This window comes from Ricinus communis, chromosome 5, assembly GCF_019578655.1.
Source record: "Ricinus communis isolate WT05 ecotype wild-type chromosome 5, ASM1957865v1, whole genome shotgun sequence".
Taxonomy (NCBI): Eukaryota; Viridiplantae; Streptophyta; class Magnoliopsida; order Malpighiales; family Euphorbiaceae; genus Ricinus; species Ricinus communis.
The window spans coordinates 28412315-28435619 of record NC_063260.1 but is presented as its reverse complement, the minus strand read 5'-3'; the positions used below and the strand labels follow the sequence as shown (position 1 = coordinate 28435619).

General features: G+C 34.6%; 4 protein-coding genes across 4 annotated transcripts; 2 read left to right on the top strand and 2 right to left on the bottom strand.

The window, feature by feature from the left end:
- Positions 1-938: 938 nt before the first annotated feature.
- Positions 939-9098, bottom strand: LOC8284613 (AP-2 complex subunit mu). The gene is made up of 13 exons (XM_002519785.4): positions 8753-9098; positions 7692-7869; positions 7232-7322; positions 6918-7012; positions 6626-6715; positions 6501-6549; positions 6284-6422; positions 5324-5440; positions 4335-4425; positions 4121-4263; positions 1801-1915; positions 1501-1545; positions 939-1410 (listed from the first exon to the last, which is right to left on the bottom strand). Exons 1-13 carry the CDS (start codon positions 8833-8835, stop codon positions 1330-1332), a joined length of 1317 nt encoding a protein of 438 aa, XP_002519831.2. The 5' UTR covers positions 8836-9098; the 3' UTR covers positions 939-1329.
- Positions 9099-11763: 2665 nt separating this feature from the next.
- Positions 11764-17240, top strand: LOC8284615. Its single transcript, XM_002519787.4, has 2 exons — positions 11764-12254; positions 16700-17240. Exons 1-2 carry the CDS (start codon positions 12015-12017, stop codon positions 16934-16936), a joined length of 477 nt encoding a protein of 158 aa, XP_002519833.2. The 5' UTR covers positions 11764-12014; the 3' UTR covers positions 16937-17240.
- A 241-nt stretch (positions 17241-17481) lies between these two features.
- LOC8284616 (late embryogenesis abundant protein 18) lies at positions 17482-18155 on the bottom strand. Its single transcript, XM_002519788.4, has 2 exons — positions 17974-18155; positions 17482-17877 (listed from the first exon to the last, which is right to left on the bottom strand). The coding sequence occupies exons 1-2, from the start codon at positions 18058-18060 to the stop codon at positions 17590-17592; spliced, it is 375 nt and encodes a 124-aa protein (XP_002519834.2). The 5' UTR covers positions 18061-18155; the 3' UTR covers positions 17482-17589.
- Positions 18156-18796: 641 nt separating this feature from the next.
- LOC8284617 (ferredoxin C 2, chloroplastic) lies at positions 18797-21731 on the top strand. Its single transcript, XM_002519789.4, has 6 exons — positions 18797-19229; positions 19444-19507; positions 19944-20032; positions 20874-20942; positions 21198-21242; positions 21411-21731. The coding sequence occupies exons 1-6, from the start codon at positions 18981-18983 to the stop codon at positions 21453-21455; spliced, it is 561 nt and encodes a 186-aa protein (XP_002519835.1). The 5' UTR covers positions 18797-18980; the 3' UTR covers positions 21456-21731.
- The last annotated feature ends 1574 nt before the right edge of the window (positions 21732-23305 follow it).

Here is a 23305-nt window from a genome sequence, read left to right as displayed (position 1 = left end):
GTGAATTATAATCCGAAAGGATTAAAAAATATATTATACTTTTAAGACGAGAAAACAAATTAAATATTGCATGAAAGGCCCAAGAAGTAAATATATATATATATTAAAGGAGAAAATAAATGAGGCAACCTTTAGTTGGGAAAGCAGCAAGTGGCATGCCCAAGATGGACTCCAATACTACTGATATATTGTAGGAGCTGATTAGTCTATGAATTGCATTAAAACTCTGGTAGAATGCGGAAACAAAGTTGAATACAACTTTGATCCCCCAAAACGCAGAACCTTGAGTCCGTAAATCAGTATAGCCTAATTGCTCTATGAAATTTAGTTGAAACCAGAATCAATAAGAAAGGAGGGGAAGGTGCCCTAGCATCCAGACATTCCCGAGTTTAATATCAAATCAAATCTAGCAGACTGGAAAAGACCGACTTTGTGCGGTGTTAATGACATAATAAAATTTAAAATGGTACGAGCTAGAATGTGCCAAGAATCATGACACAATGTCCTCAGAATATGCCAAGATGATAATTCCTCCATCCCTTACTCGCAATGAAGATTTCAGAAAGTAGCCACAGAAAAGAAAAACTTATTACTTTTGTAGAATCATGAAAAATGAATAACATGTCTGACTCGAGACGACAATGGTAGTGCGTTTTGGGCAGCCAAGACTGGCAGTCGATTCTGTTGCCCTGTTTTCTTGGGTTTGTAACACCCAACGTGAATGGTTCTTTTTGCCTATAGGCTGTTGGAGTTGGAATGAAATTCTATGTTCAAGAAAAAGAGAAATCCCGATCCAACATACTTGAGATTTTAACTTCTATTGGCTTCGCATTCTTTTCCAAAAGACTACTGCCAACCGCCAACGGCACCTTTTTCTACCACTTAAAGATACTTTTTACTGATCACAGGAGCCAAAAACACAATTCAACTCCTCCAGATTAATAACAGAATCCAAATACATTCCATTAAAAATTTAATCACAACAAAAGCTTATGCTATGGCAAGACGCAGCAGATGTGATGTAACATAGAAAAATATATGAAAGATATTTAAAAAACAAAACCAAAAAAAAAAAAAAAAAGATAATCTTGTTTTAACAAGGGATTAGCCTTTACAGCACAACGATCTTCCACGCCAAGCAATAGTATTGACAACACTACTGGCAACACATAAAGAATAGACACAAGAAGAAATCCACCTGCATGTTTTTCTTGTCAACAAGGTAAAACTTCTATGCAGTGGTTCCTTCCACTTGGCTAGAATACCTAAAAGTATTCCATCTCTACCCCATTTCCTCGCTAGATGTCTCCCGGTAGCATTCCCCTGTCTCTAGCACCTAATCTCATATGAGCCTGCTTTAGTTATATACCGAACCCACTCAACTGTATTGTAGCCGCTCTTCTCCCACACCTGCGTAAAATAAATATACCATGGTCAATTTGAAGTTTTGTTTGCTTTTGAGCAAATTATATCACAAAGTTGTATCTTCAGAATAGATACCTTTAGAAAACGAACCCGTAAACCAGATGCTGTAAACATGGGGACCTGGAGAAAACATGATTCAGATCATCATCCTCCAAACAGAGCATGCAGTTGATGAAGAAATTAAGCAGTTAATAGTAACTAAGGGAACCCCAAGGCACTTGAAAGGAATAGTGAACTCTTCTGGTGCCAAGGGTCTGGTTATGACACATTGCATGATCATAATAACGACAATGCATCTGAAATAATTCATGAAACTACTAAACTTCAAAATGACCCCCAATTTGGCATAATAGAAAAGTACAACATATTAGGCACCTGGAACTCCATCTGAATTGGTGGCCTTGTCCAAGACTTCTTTTCTTGCATTGTAGAAATCAACTCAACTTCTGCACTCAAGGTTGGCTCAGTTTGTCCAGGAAATTTTCTTATCCTAAACAGTGGCAAGAAAATGCCTTTGAGAAACAGTATTTGGATAAACAAATGCCACATAAATCCTAGAATGAAACAATCAACCAAGGATAAGGGTTTATCAATCAGCATTTATGCCCAGAGGTACCAGTAAGTGGCATGAATACACAAGCATATCCAAGCTATATGGTATTATCATAAAAATTTGCTATTGGAGCCAAATGCACAACTCCCAGAAAAGCTATTCATCTGTAACAGAAAATATCAATTTTATACATGCTTTACTAAAATTCATCAAAATATTATCACCTTCGTTCACAGAAAGAATAACTTATTCACCTTTTGCTTGAGTTTTCTTTTATATACACATCATATGGGTGGCTGAAACTGATCTCAGATTCATCATGTCTCATTTATGCTCCTACTTGGGCCTGGAGCATATTTTAGAATAGGTATTCATAGCACAGATAAAAAGAAAAGCCCATCCAACCTAAACACCAGCCCCCATCTATTGACATCATTCTGTGATAATTTAACTTCAGTATGTTTGGGGGGCTGGATTGTTGGATATTCAGCTAATATTGTTGCACAACATAACACATAAGTGAGTGCATTGGTTTGAGGGGGGGGTTGATTAGTCACGGGAGAGAGCAATTGATCTGATTGAGAAAGCTGATTCATTTTACATCCTCTAGCAAATCCAGTTGCATAATGAAAAAACTCTTTGGCAGGAGTGGTTGTGCAACATGAAACATTATGTGTATATTATTTAGCTAACAATTGAATATTTGGACTCAACCATCTGGATACTCGAGGTATTTGTTAGGTTCATATATAGCATGGGTAGTTAATATCAAGTGGTAGTTGTTTTCTGTTTCTAGATACCAGGAAGAAAGTGAATAATAAACTAATAGGATGGAAAAGAAGCTTAAATGAATAAACCCATTTAAAGATAGCCATGGTTGGTTCCAAATGCCACCCCATTAACTAAGGTCATTACTAAGAAAATCCATGTCTGGTAGAAGTTTGGGCAGCTACCACTAGGGGTTGAGCACTCAGGTTTCTGAACCAAAAAGAACATGGATAAACCAAACTGAATAATTTTGATTCCATAGAGAATCTCAAAGAATGTAAATTGAGATGGTTTGGACACACGAGTCACAGATCTACTGATGCTCCGGTTAGAAAGGTCGACCATATCAAGAGTGAAGCAAGGGAGGATAAAATTAAACTAACATGGAGAATAGTGGTACAAAAACGATCTAGTATAGTGGCCTTACAGCTTTCGAAATGTAGCCCAAAATCATTTAGTGGGCAGAAGACAATCCATATACCCAACTCCAATTAACTTGGTTAAGGCTAGTCTTAGTTAAGTACGGTTTATTTAGACTTATGGGGACACACCTCTTCCACCTTAAACCAGGCAACCAGATCCAAATCTGTGTCAACTTCTCCATCCTTTAAAAAGTATAAGAATTCCTTCATCTAAGTGATTATAATCAAGGCAGAGAAAACCATTCAAGAAGAACAAGGTAATCCGAGACCCTCCTTCGATTTCAAGTTCTACTTGCACGAAAAGGCTACTTCTTTCAACGAAGCTTTAAACATCATTTCCCTCTGTAAACCAGCAAAAGTTCATGAGTTTATGCAGTATTTGCTCTTGGCTGGAGCAGCGGCAGGCAGGTCCTACTAGCCCTCTATGTCTCACTGCATCTGAGCTAGTGGCTGGGAATGAATCCTTAGCAATTCCCACTGCCTGCACTGTGGGAGTTTTACATACCACATTACTCATCCACAATTCTCACCATTGCATGAAGTTTGACAATCTCCATCGTGGCAAGCCCACCAATCACATCATGTTAGGATGTGGTGGTTCTTGCAGGTAACTAAATCAGAGATTCAGAGAACAATGGGTCACTGATAGAGTGAGGGACTGAGAGTGACTAAGGCTGATGGATATAGAGGATTAATAACTAAAAATATCCCACTGTAATACACATGGGGCATTTTATTACTCAATTAATTCAGTCCTTCCAGTTATAATTAACACCAAACTGAACTGAAATGCCTATGAACTTAAACTGAACCAAATAATATTATCTCAGCTACCACATTTGGACAGGACATTGAGAGGGCACTGAATAAATTTCAACTCAAATCTGGATGTAAAGATTAAACAGAGCAGAAGAAATAAGAATTTCAAAGTTTAACGAGCAAAAGTACTCACTTCCAAACCAAGCAGTCAATTGCAGCATTGTACTTGGCTCGACCTGATGTCACTTGGAAGCTTGTTTTGGCAGTTTGTTTAGGTACAGGAATTTTGATGACAACTCCAAGTGCAAACATTTTTGCACCAAAGACACTCTTTACCTGAGGAATAGTCTACATGAGAGAGCTGCAGAAATACAAACATCCAAGCTTGAAAATGTCACACTACAAACCTTAACATTCACTTCCATCCGTGTTCTGCCAAGTTCTTTGATAGTTGGCAGTACCCGAAATGGAAGATTAACTCCCTCAGTTATACGATACCTACACAAAAATGAATCGTCAGGCAATTGTATTAGTCCACTCCAGAAATTAAAAATAGATAATCACATTACTAAACAAGTAAGACACAATTCCATATTTGGACATATGCAACAACATAATTAATCTCATAATAAATAAATTTGACTCTTCAATTAAGAATTTAAGAGAACATGCCAGATAGAAGCAGTTAAAAATAAGCATCCTAAAATATAAGATTGTTGATGGGACTTCAGTGCATTGCTTCTGTGCTTTAGCGGATGGAAATAAGAAAGGACAAGGATATATGATGAAGCATAGTTGTTGCACAGTAAGCAAACAGAGCAAGTAAGGAAATAAAAGAAACAAATAAACCCAACTCAACTAAGCCTTAATTCCAAGTTTATTGGGGCAGCTACATGGTCTCTTTTTCGACACTCTAAATGATTTTTGGAGATGTAAGAAAATAAAATAAAATAGAAATGTAAAGATGGCCTAAATTTTTTCTTTACAAGGGTATGAATATGATTGAAGAACACTCTCTAGATAGATCTAGCAAAGCAACAATGAAACCATAGCCTCATTCCTAAAAGTTGAGATAATAACCCATTATTGTGAGAATTTAATAGACATTTACATGTATCATTAAAAATTGGAATAAAAAAATACTAGAATTTTTTCTTTAAGACCAACTATAGTGCATTTCCTTTTCAATAATTCAATAGATTTATAACATGGGTAACCAGGAAAATAGATAGCCTTCTAGTGGAATCGGTGATAACAGTTATCCCAGAACTGAACAAAAGCAAACTTATAAAAGGACCTAAAAAATTAAAAAGTGTACTTCATTATTGCTTTCTATGCATATTAAATAACACAAAGTTTCGAGCATAAAAACTTTGAGTTGAGATTTCAATCTTACTTCATCAATTCAAATTCGCCATCTGGCGGGACAAAACTAACAGTCTTTTCTGAGTTGAACCTAGTCAAATTAACGCATTGATGGAAAGTAACATCATCCAGCTCAATTGTTTTGCCACTGCATCAAATAAGATCAAGTTATTAAAGCAAACACAAAATTGCACAGTACAAAACCAAGTTAACCAACAGTGTGCGATCAATTATTGGATAGATGTATCAAAAAATAACAAAATTGAATATCAAATATAATGAACAAACAAATTGTTTTGGGGGGGGGAGGGAGAGGGGGTGGTGGGTGGAGGACCAAGTCAAAAAGTTGCGGGTTTCTTTCAATGTACAAGACAATTGCCATAATCAGAAGAAGCAGCAACAATCACTTATTATTGATACAACAATAGCAGAAAAATTTTGTTTATGCCATCTGGGCCTTATTCAGTTTTCAGTAGACTTCGACAACAATTAAAACTGGATAGAAGTGCTAAGGCTTCTTTAAGACAAGTGATAGTTCACAAGAGTTGTTAAAGGATCTATTTTTAAATGGAAGTTAGATAGAGAGGGATGACAAGAATAGGTAAAATAAGAAAACAAAAGAAAAAAGCTATGAGATACAGTACACTTGCAGTCGTAAGGAAAAGAAAAGAGAAGAAAATAAATATATGATACTGTTCAGTTGCTATCATAATTGACGAATTGTTCTACTCAAAATTCTCTGATGAAATATCTAGATTTTCAGTGATTTTGCTGATAAGCTACACTATTAAAGACGAGCTCAGAATGCATTTGAAAAATAACAGAGGATAAAGAAAAAGAAATCTGAGCCTTATCAACTGGTGGAAAGAGAAATGAAGAAGTAAAACAATCGACTGGGGCATTGGCTGAAAAAGCAGCTAGTAGATAATAGAGTCAGAACAAACACAAGGCAACTTATGAAGGATGACAGTTATGTAAAATAAATATCTACCTTTTAGTGGGTCGGGATTTCAGTTGTGACTCCTTCTCAAGACCAATTTTATCATTCAAACCCAACTTCAAATCAGGCATCCCAGAAAGGAAGCACTTCATAAGAATCTTCCCCGTTACATCACAACGTAAAACGCTACCTGTAATTCAACAAATTGTTTATGACCAACCAAGTAGTGATTTACAAAATCAAAAGGCCCAGAAAAAATAAATCTCACCCTTTGAAGACATTAGAAGATTTACGCTTTCCACAATATCCAGAAAAACCTGTAAGGAATGACTATGAAAGTCTAGCAGAATGGCTAGATACCAACTAACTGAGAAGCAAGGAAAAACTGATCACCTCATTCTTCTTATAAGCAAGGCCCTCTCTCCGCCAACCAACAGCACCCGTGACTTGTAATGTTGCATTAGGTACAGGTTTATCTGTAGGCTATTTTATTGTCACAATGGTAAAAAGAAAGAAAGAAATAATTAAAAGAATGTTTATCATAACATGCACTAACATAACATAGCCAAATTTTCAACTATTAAAGTTATGTCAGATACGCAATAATAAAACAAAATAGAAAATAAATGTCTGAGAAGACTGTTATAGTTATTCTGAATAACATATATGGAAAGAAACATCTAACCTTAGACGAAAATGGTGAGCGCACTCCTTCTTGAGTGATGTAAAGCTTTAAAATCTCAGGAGAGAGATTTTGTGGGTAGCCAAAGTCCATAATTTCTGCAATTTAAGGACCGCTACAAATTACTCATAAGAACAATGTCATTTCTGAAACAAAGTTTAGTTATTTAGCCTCCCATTTGTTGCACAATAATTGGGAGATCAACTCCACAATTTACAGAGCATTTGAGAAGATTTTACCAAAATCACGCAAGAAGAACCTAAGAAGATAAAGATTTGCAATTGAATACCATTTCAGTAGTATGTCAAATAATTTACCATCTAGTAGCTCATAAATCAGGACAAAATTATTTCTGATAGCATCTTCATCAAATGAACCACCAAAGTATGATTTGAACAATGCAACAGCCTGCGTGCAACATAGAGTGCCACAATTAGCCACAAAAAGAACAAGTTACTTGTGCCTTCTTGAAATCAACAAGTTTAATTGCAAAACTATTGGGCCTAGGAGCATTTTTTAATACCAGAATTGAATCATTACAGGCATTTGCAAATGATTACCTAATTCAACAATCATGATAAAAAGCAATGTTCTAGTAAAACTATTAAATTAAAATATTAAGGCTTATAGTTTCTTAGTAAGCAATTTTAAAATTAATTGTACAAAAAGAGAGAAGAAAAGAAAGGAAAATCAGTTTTTTGGGTGCCCTTTTAAACTGTAGTAGGCTGATTAATACTGATATGGATGTGAAAACTAAATCTGAAGAAAAAAGCCAACCTCAGCAACAAACTTGAATGCACAAGCCACGTTAGCATTGCTGCTAACAACAATCACAATGTACACATTGCTAATTCTCATATAAAAGAAAGAGCAACCTCCAATCTGCCGCACCGGGCATGTGCCAAGTTCTTTTGTTTGCATTATATGCATTCGAAATGCATCCACCATATTTCCACTGAAAGAGACGGTAGTTGTTAGTGACCATCAAAGCTGCCAAATAGGTGCAGCACAAACAAAAGCAAACCATTGGGAAATGAGAAGAACAATAGAAATGGTTTCATAAGAGAAATAGAAGCATAACTTTATATGAAGTTGCAAACGCAGAAAAACTCACTCAAGTTTAAGTACTCAATGAACTTCAAAGTATGGTCTAGATTTTATATGGATCTTATTCAGGAAATTATTGAGTACTTTTTATCTTAATAGAATCTTAAAAGCATAATTATTTTAATATATCAGATGCTAGTCTAATATTCTCTCTTTCAGGTATTTTTGTAAGCTTAGCAGTAAAATAGCAATCCAAATGTCTTTAACACTCAGTATGTTTTTTTTTGTTTAAAGTATTATTCAATTCTTTGTTGGTCTAGGATGGCTCAAGTCCTTCTAGTTTTCCAAATCCAACAAGTACTACTACTAGCATTAGATCCTAAGGGTTTAGAATTTCTTTGGGGTCTATAAAAACCCATCATTGTAGCGCTTATGCAACTTTCAGTCGAAAACAAAAATGCCAGCAGTTATGCTACTTGGGATTGTGTCATGCAATTCAAGACTTATAACATCTTAATATCTTTGCTTTTCTTTCTCTGCATTCAAATCTGATTGAGTGCAATTAGCTACAGGCTTCAACCTCCCAAATTCAACATGAGTCGATGCCATTATACCACTGATTAGGTCATACCGACATCAACATCTATAACCCTTAGCTAAAAACTCATCCCTCGAACTTAATAGAAAAAAGAATTACCCACTAGCTAGAAACATCTGCATAAACGGAATCTGGTGCATACGCTAACATGGAAACGAAGTTTCTAAGAAGAGGAAAAAAATGTAGAAATTACCCGACATCGTCGCGATAGAGACGATTGATGAGGACATCACCTCGGAGATTTAAGAAATAAATAGCAGAAGCAGCCACCGGCATCTCTGATCCAGTGGATCGAGCCCAGAATAATACTCGACCACCAGTAGAAGATTGGAGGAGATCTGAGAATTTTGAGCGAGATTTTGATTATAAATGGATTATGACAACTTTAACAAATTACTGGAGATGCGTCGCGTGGCGTTTAAATGGGAAATTTCAAAGAGAAGAAAGAGTTGCAGTCAGCAATGGCGCATTTTTGGTCTTCCTCTACTAGATGAAGATGTCAGGCACGTGCATCTAGCCCAAGGCTTAAAGCCCAGAACCTGTTACTACTGCAGATGCAAAGTGTATAATTTTCAATTTCTTTTGTAATATTTTATTGAAATCTCCTCCTTAATATATCTTTTCCAACCAAATTAATCCAAACTTTGATAAATTTAAGTTTGAATAATTGTTACATTGTTTAATCTTAAAGCAAGCTCAAAAAATTCAATAATAAATAATTCGAGTCAAATTCAAGCTTAATTCAAAAATTTAAAATAAGACTATTAAAAAGATAAATACATTTTTTTTTGTATGTGTGTTTTCTAATTACAAAACAAATAAATTCTTTTCCTATATATGTGTTTTCTAATTACTCTTTTAATTTAGTTTAATATCTGTATTGTTACTTATTTAAGTTATCTTTTGTTGTTTTTATTTATATTTATCTTTTAAACGATGGGAAAATAAAAGAAAATAAGAGCAAATAATAGCAAGGAAAAGAAATAGATAAGAAATAAAATTGTTTTCCTTTTTTTAAGTGTTTATAAAAATAAATTTTATATTGATAATAATTTTTGTCATATTCCTTTATGATAGCTTTTTCTTATATACAAAAAGGAGGGGACACCCCAATCACCTAGTAGGCACATATTATATAACATTAGCTGCTAGTCTCGGAGGCCAAGCAACTCCAACAGATCCAGGATTCTATAGGGGGAGAAGACAAAACACGAATGCCATGCTCAAACCTCAAAGCTTCATTAGCTAGGAAATCGGCAGCTTTATTCCTCTCTCTGAAATACATGTTCAACTCGTACTTCCTAATTTTTTTATAAAGCAGCCAACACTTGAAAGAACCGCTAGATAACCATTTTATCAAAAGTAAAGAATCAGTCTCAAAAATCACTTGTTTGTACCCTGCATCCCAAGCAAATTCCAAACCCGAGGCACACCCACAACTCAGCTTCAACCGTAGAACGCGATCCAATACTATAAGTGAATCTATTCACCCATTTACCATTCGAGTCTCTAGCCAACCCGCCACCACCTGCATATCTGCCATTTGATTTACAACAACCATCTGTATTTAAAGCCACCCAATTAGCTGGAAAGGATTCCATCCAATCAACTGAATCTGAGAAGAGTCATGAGAACTAGCTCCCACCCGATGAGTTGCAAAAGCTACCCGAATCTCCTCAACATAACGTTGGATCCATTGAAGTTTATAATCCAGAAAAAGAAGAACTGCCAGAAAAATACTTCATCGTGCCATCTCTAGGTCCACCACAAGACCACTGCAAAAATATCAGATCAACCACCTTCGATGTTCCACAAACTTCAGTCTGCAAATTATAGCTCGACCACTACTTCAAATCAAGTGAAATTACATAGTTAATTTTTTTTTAAATGTATATATAGTAAATATATTAAATAAATAGTAATATTTTTAATGATTACAAAACGATTCTATACTATATAAAAAAAGTTTTTACTTAAAAAGAAAGAAACTTTTTAGAAATACTTTAAAATCAAAAAAGAGAAAATCATTTTTACTGTATAATTTTTTTTTTCAAAAATATAATTTTTTTATTTTTATTTAAAACACGATGTGGTTGATTTTTGGTTATAAAAAAAGAACAAAAGAAAATTAAAAAAAAAACCAATATTGTATTTTTGGAAAAAACTAAGAAATTATGCTTTTAATATTTTCACACTACACTGTATTTTTTATAAAAAATAAAAAATATGAATATTTTTATTATTTTTTCTAAAAAAATTACTGAACTGAAAATAAAGTTAACATTTTGAACCGGCAAAAACATCTTTTCATGACACTTTGAATTTAAGTAAAACTAATCATACACTAATGTGTTGCACGATTATTGTTATTATTATTTTGATTATAAAATTAAGTTGATAGATACAATTTAATATTAATTTATAAAATTTTAAAAATAATAGCAAACTAATTATTTTTAAATGTCCTTTAAATTTCTTAAAATTCTGTTAATGCAATAAAATGGAAATTATTTATAATTAATCTTAATATTATATAATTTAATATATCAATATATTGATATTATTATTTTTTCGAATTAAAAATTATTTTATAATTATAAAATTAATTTATGTTAAATATAAAAATATTATTTAAAATATTATTTATTAAAATTAAAATAATTATTTAATTATGAAACTAATTTATTAGTTATATAATATTAAAATATAATTATTATGTTATTTTTTAAAATATAATTAGTACCATTATGTGATTAGAAAATAATTTATTAATTAATATAATATTAAAATATAAATAATATATTATTTTTAAAATTAGAATCGGTATTTAATTAGAAATATTATTTATGAATTAATAAATTAATAAAAAAATTATAAAATTATATATAAATTTAAATTTTATGTGTTAAAAATAAATACACGTCATAAAATAAAAAATTTATATTAAAAATTAAATAATATATCAGAAAAATTTTAAATTTCAGAAATTAATATTTAGAGAGATTTCACATTTGCCCATTTGCAATTGTAGTCTTTATCTGGGCTAAAAACAAGCTCAAAATAGGCCCGTTTGGTCCAACTCATAAGAGTTAAGGGCCGAATTGACCTTTATTTCTTTATAAATCATGGGCGCACAATTCAAATCTATAAGTATAAGGACTCATCGGTAATTATGGTCAAACCCATTATTAACATGGAATGTGTTAGAAAAACAAGGAAAAGGAGAAAAAAAAGAACCACAGTTGTTGTTTGTGCAAGCAAAGAGTATCTTCAAACTATCTCATCTCTCTCTTCATATGTTTCTTCTACAATTCTACGAACTCAACCATCTCCCAAGAATCTACTAACAATCATCTCGTAATCTTGCTTTCGTCTTTGACATATACCAGTTCATTATTGTTAATCTTTTTATTTGTTTTTCCCATAAACATTAGTTAATATTTGGTTGGGATGCGATGAGATTGTTGAGGAGGATCGCTGGATTTCTTGGGTTTGTGAAAGACGAATCTAGAGACCAACCACTAGAAGAAGAAGAAAATGACTCCCATCATTATAATCAACCTCGTTTTTCCTCCAATTTCCAAGAATCTGGTCTTCCCCGTAAAGGCTTCGGTGTCCCAGTTCAGGTCGCCGTCGACCGCCCTCAGCTTGGCCCACTTCTCGTCCCCTCTAGCTCCGGGGATGGCGGCGTTCAGGTCCTTCTCTCTAATTTTCTCTATAGACTTTTTCTTCTGGTTAATTCTGTGGATGCGTCTTGAAATAGATGTAAGTGCTATGCAATGTAAGAATAAGAAAATTGCAATTGGTGGTTCTTAGTGTCAGTTTCAGTTTTTTTTATTAATTATTATTCTCGATTTGGGTCTTTATCAGGGAAATTGAGTCTTATGATTTAGTGGTGAGGACTCTTTTTTGTTGAATAGTTATTGAAGCTTGAGAAGTTAGTAGTCGCAAGGGTAAATGATATCTGTGTTTATAATCTGATTACAATTATAGCATTAGTAACAATAAGAAATAATAGCCTGAAAACTGCGAAAAGAGAATTCAGAAGAGTGAGATATAACCACCAATTATCTTTTTTTTATTTTTATTTTTATTTTTTTTATAGTGTTTACTCTTTAGGGGAAGAGGTTACTTGCTAACAAGGTCATAATATTAGAAGGGAATTATAAGGGAGTTTGATTTCTTCCTCCAAATTTTCTCTTACTTTCAAGTTGCAGCCAATAAGTGCTACTTGCAGCTTACTATTTTACCTGTTCCCTTTTGCCTCCCTCTGGCCTTTACACATGACACATATTTTATGATTATTATGAGTAATAACAATATTGGCAAGCTTATGGCATTTTGATCGTGTTAACTTTAACTTCTGAGCAGCTCATACATCATTCCCTTATAAGAAAGATCTTTTGTTTCTTATCTGCGATTGTATCACAGTATTTTACTATGACTGCCTGCATTCCAGGAGTTGCTTGGGTACTTTTACAAATAGACTTTGAACCATCCGATTAGACACCAGACACCGTTGTGCTTTGTTAATATGGGCCACTCGTATGATTATTCATCTTTCCTTTGAGGTGCTAAGATACATGCATGCACAAGCACAGAAACTGTAAGATGAAATTGTTTGTGGCTGTGCTGGGTTTCTTCTTTGCTTAATTTTTGGCATGGAAGCTAGTCCATATCTGCTTTTCTCATGGAATTTTGAAGTAGAGAATACATCACAAGCTCACATTTTCTGTGTGAGAAAAGACTGAATAATCTGTATCCCCATTATCAATTGCATGGTCAGTGGCTACTTTCTAGTTACTTGTGGCCTTTAGTGTTCTCCTTTTCTAGGGTATGATGAGCTTTGTCCAAAGAGAAAGTTGGATTAATACAGTGCTGGAGTAGTAGTCATTGGGAATCACTAATGTTCCACAGAGATTGTGACTCCACTGATGTTATCATAAGTCATATGTGGAAAATTTTGAATTATTTCAGTTACTTGAAAGTTAATGCTGTTATATTCTTTTTTTCTTCTGGACCTGTTTAGGCAATTAATAAGGGAAATACTAGCTTGCAGTAGACGTATGTACGCTACTTTACCTCATTTGGGTTCCAATGGCATGGTCGACACATCACGTGAGTGGGTGTTTGTATAGCTAGTGTAGACATGAGATCTTCCTACCAAAATCATAGTATGGTGGAGGCATAGGCATTCAGGAGTTCCCTTGAACCCCAGATCCAGCCAGGCATGGTTTGGTAGAAATTATTGCAAGAGTTTGTAAAACTGTTTACAATAATGAGAAGCCTGTTCCTCTTTGAGGTTTACTCCTCATCTTTGTGAAACCTTATATTCAAACTCCTTTTCTCAAGATTTTATTTGTAACTCACTTCTTTTCTTCCTTTTCTTTTATTCCTCTCATTTTTATTTATCGCTTTCTGTGTTGCCACTTCCACCTCTTGCACTTCTTTCTAAAACCCTTTTGTTGGGGTTTCACCTCCATTTAGTACTTTATCAATTCTATTCCTTCTATTACTAAAACAAGCAAAGATAAGAAGATAACGTCACATCTGCTAAAGCAAATGCAACATCTGCTAAAGAAAATGCAACATCTGCTAAGGGAAACCATGTGGACCACCTTCATTTTCTTTGAATGAGAGACGTGCAATAGCCTGCTTTAAGCTCAATTTAGATGAGAGTTCTACAAGAGGAGACAGTGTTGCATTTGAGTGATGTGCAGGAAAGAAATAGACAGGACATAAGAGGTGTGGTAGTCGGTCTTAGTGGATTTCAAATGTCAGTGGCAAGTTAGAAAGCAGTAGGTAGCACCAGTGTTGGAGAATACAAGGAAGGTAAGCCCATGGATGAGTTAGTAACCTGCTTGAAGTTGCAGATCGTAGATGAGGATTGTTCTAGAGGAGGCAGTTGTGAGCATGCATGATGCACTAGGAAGATGTATAGAGTGCATGAGAGGAGCTGGCACTGTGTTATTGGTTAAGTTAGAAAGCAATAGGTAGCTTTGGTGTTCTCCAAAGGAGGATGTTAATGATGACTTTTTTTCTGTAGGTGAGGTTGAAGTAACTTATTTTCTAAAGAATATAGCAAAATGAAATGTACAGAATTTGATAGCAAGAAATAGATGGTGGTGATGATCCAATATTGTGATGTACAAAGATTACTAGAGAATATTAATATTAATTCAAAAATAATTTTTCCACGGTTGAATTTAAGGTCAATCTGCTCATTGCTTGATCCAAATCTTTTAGTTGTCTGACTTGTTGTTAGGCATTTTCTCCAAATGATCATATCAAATACATGTAATCCTCACATTTTTGCATTTGAAAAATGGGGATATATGAAATTAGATGTTATTAATATTGATTTTACTATATGCAACAGGTTTAAATATTTTATGAATGTTCAGTGTGATTTAGGGTTAATATGTATGATCATCTTTAAAACAAATTTGATATAATACATGCATCACATGCATCTTGACCAGTGCAATAGGGTCTATAGCTATATTTTCTGCAATTTATATCCTGCTGCTTTTATACGAAATTGTGACTATTTCTTTCTTTCTTTTTTCTTTTTTATTCTTTTTATTTATTTATTTTTAAATTCTTTACTGTCTTCTGCATTTTGATAGTAAGCACTGTACTGGAGAGTTTTGCTTCTTTCTTTCTTTCTTTTTTTTTTTAAATTTCTTTTCCTTATAAATACTCTGCATCTCTCTTTCTCTCTCCAGTTTGTTTTCCTAGTGCTTCTCCATTTGTTTTAAAACTCATTTGGAAAATTTAGGTTTTCTGAATTTTTTGTTTGCTTATGATTCTTAACTGGATTAATACCAACTGTTGGCTGCTGATCAGCTCTCTATCTCTTCTTTAATTATCTCTTTGTGCATTTGAATGGGCTTTTTGGTTTATCCGGCTAATAATGGTACCCCAACAAGATTTGGAGAACTGGGTTTTACTAAATTTAATAGTTCTGGAGAAAAAAGGTGGTCAAAGATTTCTTTGTTTATGCTATATGTGCAGCTATTTGGTGTGTCTGGTTAGAGAAGAATTGTTACATTTTTAAAGATCTCTACTTGCTTCTGGTTACTATGGCATCAATTCATTTCCTAGATTCTTACAAGTGTATAGGCATTCAACTTTCAGTGTTGTTTTCATGTTTGATCGGATTATACAATATTCAATGGATTGAAGGGCTTTAATGGGTTAACTTTTCTTCCACTTCCACTTCCTCTTTCATGTAATTGTTTCTTATCTCAATGAAATTAATTATTTATTGAGCAAGAATATTTTGGACTTGCAAGTTGTAGCTTTACTGCCTCTAGGATCTCCACAATTCAGTAATACCTAGTTTCTGCGCGGACTTGTTCATTTCTGTGAAGCTGTAGGATCTGATTATGGTTACATCTTTCCTTGAAGTAAAAATATCTCCCCTCCAAGTCTTCCGTTTGCATGGAGAAGTTCAATTGATTCAATTTGGATTTCCTTTCGTGGTGCCTGGGCTGTTGGAGTGTCAGCTAAGCATATTGTTATGATGGATTGGAGTGCCAGCTATGCATATTCTTGTGATGGATTTTACTTCTTGTGGTCTATCAACATCTCAATATATGTATGTATTAATATCTGCTGATGCATAGCATGCTTAGTATATTCCCCACTCTGGTTGTCTTCTCTTATCTGCCTCTTTTGGTTACTCTTTCCCCATGAGCACATGCATGCGTACATGTCTTATCTTCTGGAGTGTGCCTGAATCACTGTTAATGTTGTAGACTATTGTGATTTTTTCTGGTAGCAACTTTTGGATAAATCATATATGAGAAGTCTAAGTGTTTCCATAAATCTGATTGCGAGGTACAATGGGTCTTTTTAGTTATTTTATTGCCTTTGTTCATTCTGGAGTTCATGCTTTGTTCCTAAAAGGAAAGTTAAAGATTGAGTTACTACGGTTATGCATATTTTGTCGATGGAGTAAAGTTGATCTTTTCGGCTGTCCTGCTTTACTCAATGGTGAATTTGCTCGTCTTGTCTGCAGTATTCTGCTTTTGTTTCAATTACCGCACATCGTGCGATCAATCAATCATTGTTGATGAGTTTCATATTTACCATAAATTATTTTATCTCAAGATTTGGTTATTTGTTATTGTAGGGTCTGAGATGGTATGCAAAGCGCCTGAAGATAGATGAAGATGGAGATGTTGCCGATGAGTTCCTTGAAGAGGTATCGCGGGAGACATCATCAAGTGTTGATAATCAGCATAAATCGTTGCCTAGGTTTCAATTCAAGTATAATGCCCGACCAGCTAGAATCAAGAACCAGGTAATTACCAACGATGGGAAAATTCAACAGTGTGTAGAACATCAAGGTAGGTTGCAGTGGGTATAATTTTTATTTACAGCCGATCCAAGTTCAGGTTTGCGGGTGGAGTTTTTAATTTGTGAAGCCGTAGCGCATGAGAGTTTGATATTGGCTTATACAAACTAATTCTTTTAGATTAGATTTGTGATGGCATGAATTCTGGAACCCTGCACCCAAATTGTATGATGATCCGTTACAAATCGGTTTACTAAAAAGATCTTCGCTTTAGACTTTCTGATCAGAGTAACAGATACAAGCAGACAGATTATTCAGGAAATGTATGGATTCATTTGTCTTAGATCTAAATGCCAAAAGAATCATGTCTTTGTAACTTCTATGATTTAATTATGACACTTTTTTTTTTTCTAGTAATATAATTAGACAGTTTTCTTTGTAAAAATAGTTTCTGCAATTTAAGACGGGATGAATTATCCGGCTTAAATTTCACGTCGTGGGAATTGGATTATTATTTCTCTATTTTTTGGGCAGATTAAGCCTTTATCTTATGTTTAAACTGGCGCAAGAAGATCCAAATTATGATTGTAACTTTGCTTTTGATCGAGATCTCAAGATAGACGATAATCATAAATGACACACAAGCCTTATAATACGTACAAGTGATATAGAGACAATATCATCACGCAACAATTCAATTCATACAAAGCAGCCACTGCTGTTGTTTACATATACTTATATCCAGGAGGATGCCCTCCTAAAGGGTACGAAGGCACAGTGGTTCCAGCCATGGTAGCCGTGCTTCCCACGGGATTGTTTACTTGGGTTCCAACCACAGGCTGGGTAGGGCCATAATGGGTGCCTACCGTAGGTGGGTGGTGGTGTCTCGACTTCTGAGCAGCATGCTTGGCTTTGGCTTGATGCAACTCCATCTTGGCCTGCGCTTCTCTTGCCTTCCTACGCTCCTTTGCTATCTGTTTTTGCTCCGGTGTCCGAGCTGCCGCTTTCTCTACCTGCAGGCGTTAAACGCGGTGGTTGCTTGCTACTTGTGGGAAATGTGTACAGGCAGTGGGGGCAAAAACAGAAAACACAGGAGGAAAATGAAATACCTTTTCGTCAACTTTAGCTCTGCAGATGGTTATGTGCTCTTTGGCAGCACTGGCCATATTGCTGATCTTCTCCTTCGCTGATTTCATTTTTCCTATCTACTTACTATTTGGTTTCTATTGATTTATAAAGTAGAAAATAAATCTGTCCCGCAGGAATTAATGCAAAGGGAACCACCGAACAACTCCATGGAATTTGTAGCCAAATCAACATGGAGATGGGAGCGAGGCCCGAATGGTTTCCACGTGCCATGCATGCAACAGCTGTTCCTTTCTTATAGTGACAAGTAGCTGTTCTGGCTAGTAGCCAGTTGATTAACATGTCAGTATACATGATTTCATACTATTTTGGACTCACGACTCGAAAGTTCATTTGCATACAATAACGGAGCCATATCCAAAACATCCTCCAATAAGATAATAGTTATAATGTTGGTACTAAATTAATTTTATTAGCATAAGAAGTTACAATGTAATAAAGATATTGTCATAACCTTATTATTTTCATTTGGATTATTCTTAATAGCTAAAATATCAATAATAGAAACTATTAATTCAATTGTTAGAGAGTTTTCAAGAAATTGAGTTTTGTTTATAATGGTAATAAAAATTTAAAGGATTAGTAAATACTTATTTTTATTATATGAAAATTATAACACATGTATCTAATGGATACCAAATTTTTAATTTCTTTTTCAGTACTTATATATGATGTGAAGTTGAGTAAGAAGTTAATACGCTGACGTCATCAAAATTAACCTTAATTTTCCACGGACCAACATAATTTGAAAGAAAAATAACAGATGTGGTACTGCAAAATTATATGAAAGTTTATTTATGGACCAACGAGGCTTCTAACCCATATTCTCCCGTTATAATCTGGGAACGTTCGCTTCTACCCAATCAGCACCCGGCATTATTATCTCTGTCATCCATTGAACTTTAAATAGAAGATAAAATAGAATAAATTAAGAAATTGAAGGCAGAGACTGAAAATTAAACATCAAACCATGTCTATGGACCTTATCATTTCTTGCACTTTCTGCACCCCATTCTCCCCGAAACCGGCAATTCTCCGTCAGCATTTATCTCCTAGTCCAAGTACTTCGCTAAAATGCCGTCTGAAAACGACGTCGGAGTTGCAGACGCAGGTGGGAGTGACCGGGCGTACCAGTAATAATTCTCCATCCAATCCCGTCCATAAAGTCACCGTTCATGACAGGCAACGAGGAGTCTCCCATGAGTTTCTAGTTCCTGAGGTACTCCGGTTAGGCGATTACCATTGTTAATTATTTTCATTTTAATTCAGTCTGTAGAATCAATTGCAGAAATTTTAGAAAAGGAAACAAGCGTGCGTCAAATATTTTGATTGAAATGCTATTTAATTTTCTTTACATTACTTGTTTATGATTCTAGCGCGCATGATTGAAATTGGTTTAGCTGAGTTGAATTCTTTGGTAAATGCAAATGCAGGACCAGTATATATTGCATACTGCTGAATCACAGAATATATCGCTGCCATTTGCTTGCAGGCACGGTATTGTTCCTACAACTCGCCCAATTTGATATGTTTCCACTCACTACTGCTCTGCATTTTCCACCTGATAAAAGTTCTTAAGAACTCTGCCATAAATTAATAGAAAGTAATGCTAAAGTCTACGTATAGGCATTGCATTGCATCATCATATGATTTTGGTACCCAAGCGGGATTCACCTTAAGAAACAAACTTCTGAATAGCCTCTGCTCACCCTTATCAAGCAATCATTGCTTCATGCATACACAGATGTGTAGAGTAATTGGTGGATCCAAAAACAAGAATCGGACCATGTGATCTGCGGGCGGAGAGAAGCACACCAGTAAACCATGTTACTTTGGCAGTTATCTAATTAAAATTGCAATGTTTTTTTGATAAATTAAAAACTTGTGATGCTCTTTTGCTATTGGATGGTTGAATAGCTCCCTGTACTGGCAGGTTGTTGTACTAGTTGTGCTGTACGTGTAAAATCTGGACAAATTAGACAACCGGAAGCACTCGGGATATCTGCTGAACTGAAATCAAAGGCATGGCTTCTTACATCCGTTGTTTTCATTTTTTGCTGCTCATGCCCAAAAATCTGCTCGATGAACTTTGAAAACATATGATATAAACATTAATATCATAGCTAATAAATTGAAGAGTCCTATTGCTTAAGCATTTATTTTATGGGTAAGACATTCTGGAAACGAAAGAATTGAATGTTTGAATTGTGTCAGTCTGAATATATTTCTCAATACAACAAAGGAATTGAAGTTTTCCACTTCTATTTCAGCAATATTAGAGGAAGGGTGAATTCCTTTTATTCAAATGATAGCTGAGAGTTCTTCAATGAGTGGCAGGCAGCTTATGCTTTGACATGATTTTGGTTTAACTGACAACGATATGACATTCTTTCATTAATATTCTTCTGTTGATCACAAAGCATAACAATATGATTGATGGCAGATATTACTGGTCATGCTCAATTTTAGAGAGTAAAGGCACCGATTATCATACAGATTTAACCAAGTAGTGGCTTCTAAAACAGTGCAAACATGTAAGCCTTTTTGCCTAGGAAGTCAGAGTTTAAAAGTGGGGAGATGCAGTCAAGATATAGTTCTTCTAATGCATAAAAAAAATTGATATTCATAGTAGTAGCTAATCTTTTCCCTATTTACTCTCTAAGGTAGGTTTTCTTGTAAAAAAAAGATGAGAATTTTTTGTCCAATATTCATCTTACTTCACAGTGAACAATTCTTCAATCAAGCAGTTAGTTGGGATTATGTGGAAGGTTTACCTTGATACTGAGTTTGCAATCCTGTGACGATACTTTCACTCTATTATTACAATCTCTGGGAGTTCAAGTTTGTTTAAATTGTTATGCAGGGTTATGCGCTTCTTTGTGTAGGTTTTCCGTCTTCTGATCTTGAAGTAGAAACTCAAGATGAGGATGAGGTAAATTGCTAACTTTCAACATTTTGCTTTGAGAAAATTTGTGCATTAAATATTGTCAATCTGTACAGTTATTTATTATTAAAATAAGTGATGAACATTAGATTGCATCTTGCTTTGTGACTAAATGGTCCCCTCAAAGATAGAAAGGAGCAAAGAAAAGAATGAAAAAAAATAAAAAAAAATTGCGGTAGTGTTTACTTGTTGTGTTTGCTTGCATTAAGTGAAAGGCCATGATGAAATTTATTGTGTACGCAGGTCTATTGGCTTCAGTTTGGAAGATATTTTGCCCGAGGACCAATAGTAAGTTTTGAGTTTTTGAACCATGCTATGTATTTAACATAAATAGGGAAAGGAAGAAGGATACCAATCCATATAAAACCGGGAAGAGGGAGAGAGAATATGAAAGGAGATTGGCAGATTCTTAGTTACATTTCTTTAATCTTACTTTTGAATGCCATAATGTCACAGGAAAGGGATGATTATGCATTGGAGTTGGCCATGGCTGATGAATAGGCACAGTTGCACTTTCAATGGAACCAAAAGCGAGAGCATGTAGTCTAGCATGCAAATTGTTTTAACTCTCTTTACTGTGCGGCTCTTCTCCGGTGTCTGATGATTAGAAAATGCTATGCATGGTTTATCATTAGCTTGAATGTTGCTGTAAGATAAGCGGTATCTTTCTAATGTGCATTCTATCTATGTATCAAACATGTTCATTACTGGTGGTAACTTAACTCTTAAAAGTTTTCTAACAATTGAATACAAGAATATCTAGATATGAAGCTTGTATGTGCTTCGCGTGTTATAGGCATTAGGTCCTGAATGTCAGTTTATGGAATGCTCTTCTGGACAGATTGAAAATATGGCTCACAGATCTCATTTCCATCCATGTATACTTATTGACAAAGCAGTCCAATCATAGAACAATCTGTCTCATCTAGTTTCCTCATGAGGCCATAAGTTCTGACGGTTCCCATGGTAGCCAATAGCAAACATTCCATTAATTATATCTTACACTATTTCTGCATCTTGCATCTCATATATGTGAGTTAGTTAGTTTTGCTTCCATATCTATCATTAGAGGATGATACATTTCCTAAATTCTATTATTCTCGTTTCTTTTGCTTATTGACAAATCTATTTCCGATACAAAATGAAAAGAATAATGTAGTTAGGGCAATTGTTGCTGAAAAACCCTGTGTGAATAAAGCTGGTATATCCATGATGTTTCTTATTTTTCTTTTCGTATTTGTTATACTTTCTAAACTACCTTTAGCTTTCTTGTCTGTCACCTGTCAATATTTAAATGTATTTAGCTGCATTACCTTTTGTGTCCTATGCAGATAGTGCCTAAGCTACTATTAGTTATTGAAACTAATGGGAGAGATTGCACCATCTCTTACCCTGGCAGAACAGGGATGTGGTTTAGTAGTTGATGTTGTTCACAAGAGTTTAACAGCATAAGAAGGGACTTTCAAGTGTTGATTGAATTTATTTCCTACAATTTTGTTTCTCATTTTCCTGGGTCATCTTTTACTTCTCTGCTTTGGTTTCTTAGGAAGTTTCTCTTAATTGAGACGTGTCAACTGATTCAATTTGATTGGACTTTCCAAAATCAAATTGAACATATATAATAGAAAAGGAGAGAGAAAAGAAGAAAGCTGTATGTGCAAACAACCGCGTCCCAGTAAATCTTGGCCTCTTGCAACCTCTAAACTTACACCACTCAGTAAGACCATTAATAAAACAACCTTCAATAAAAGATTAACCCAACATCACATCTCTCCCATTGACATTATTGAGGTCCACTGACTGTATTCTTTTGCCTTTTGTAGGGCAGAGGACATAAGTTGTTAGCTTCTGGTAGAAGGGTATCAAATCTTTCAATTTAGCATATAGGGGAATTTACCTTTCTGATGTCAAATTCTTAATGCAAATAACATTGGATAATTATTACTTGTTTGATTAGTGTCTTCAAATAATGGGTACCCAAAATCTGTTGTCTTCACATCTGTTCCATTTTTGTGGAAATCACCTCTAAGGGTTCTATCTAATACCAAACTGTTTAGAACAGAACTTTAGATATATTAATCCCTTTGTGAATGGGTAAAAAGGAATGTATATATATATGTCTATGTTGAAAGGGCAGATTAAAACTCATCTCTGTCCCATGAAAAGTCAATCTCATCAACAAAAGTTGGTCAGAAATCTTCAGGAATCATGTTCTTCTCTTGAAAAATCTCTTATGGCTATATTTATTTTTCATCTACCAAAATTATCTGGTAGAAAATGGCTCTCGAACAGTTGTTTGTATTTAAACCATAACCCCAACTGAAGAAAAAGGAAAGGAAAAGGCATCATGC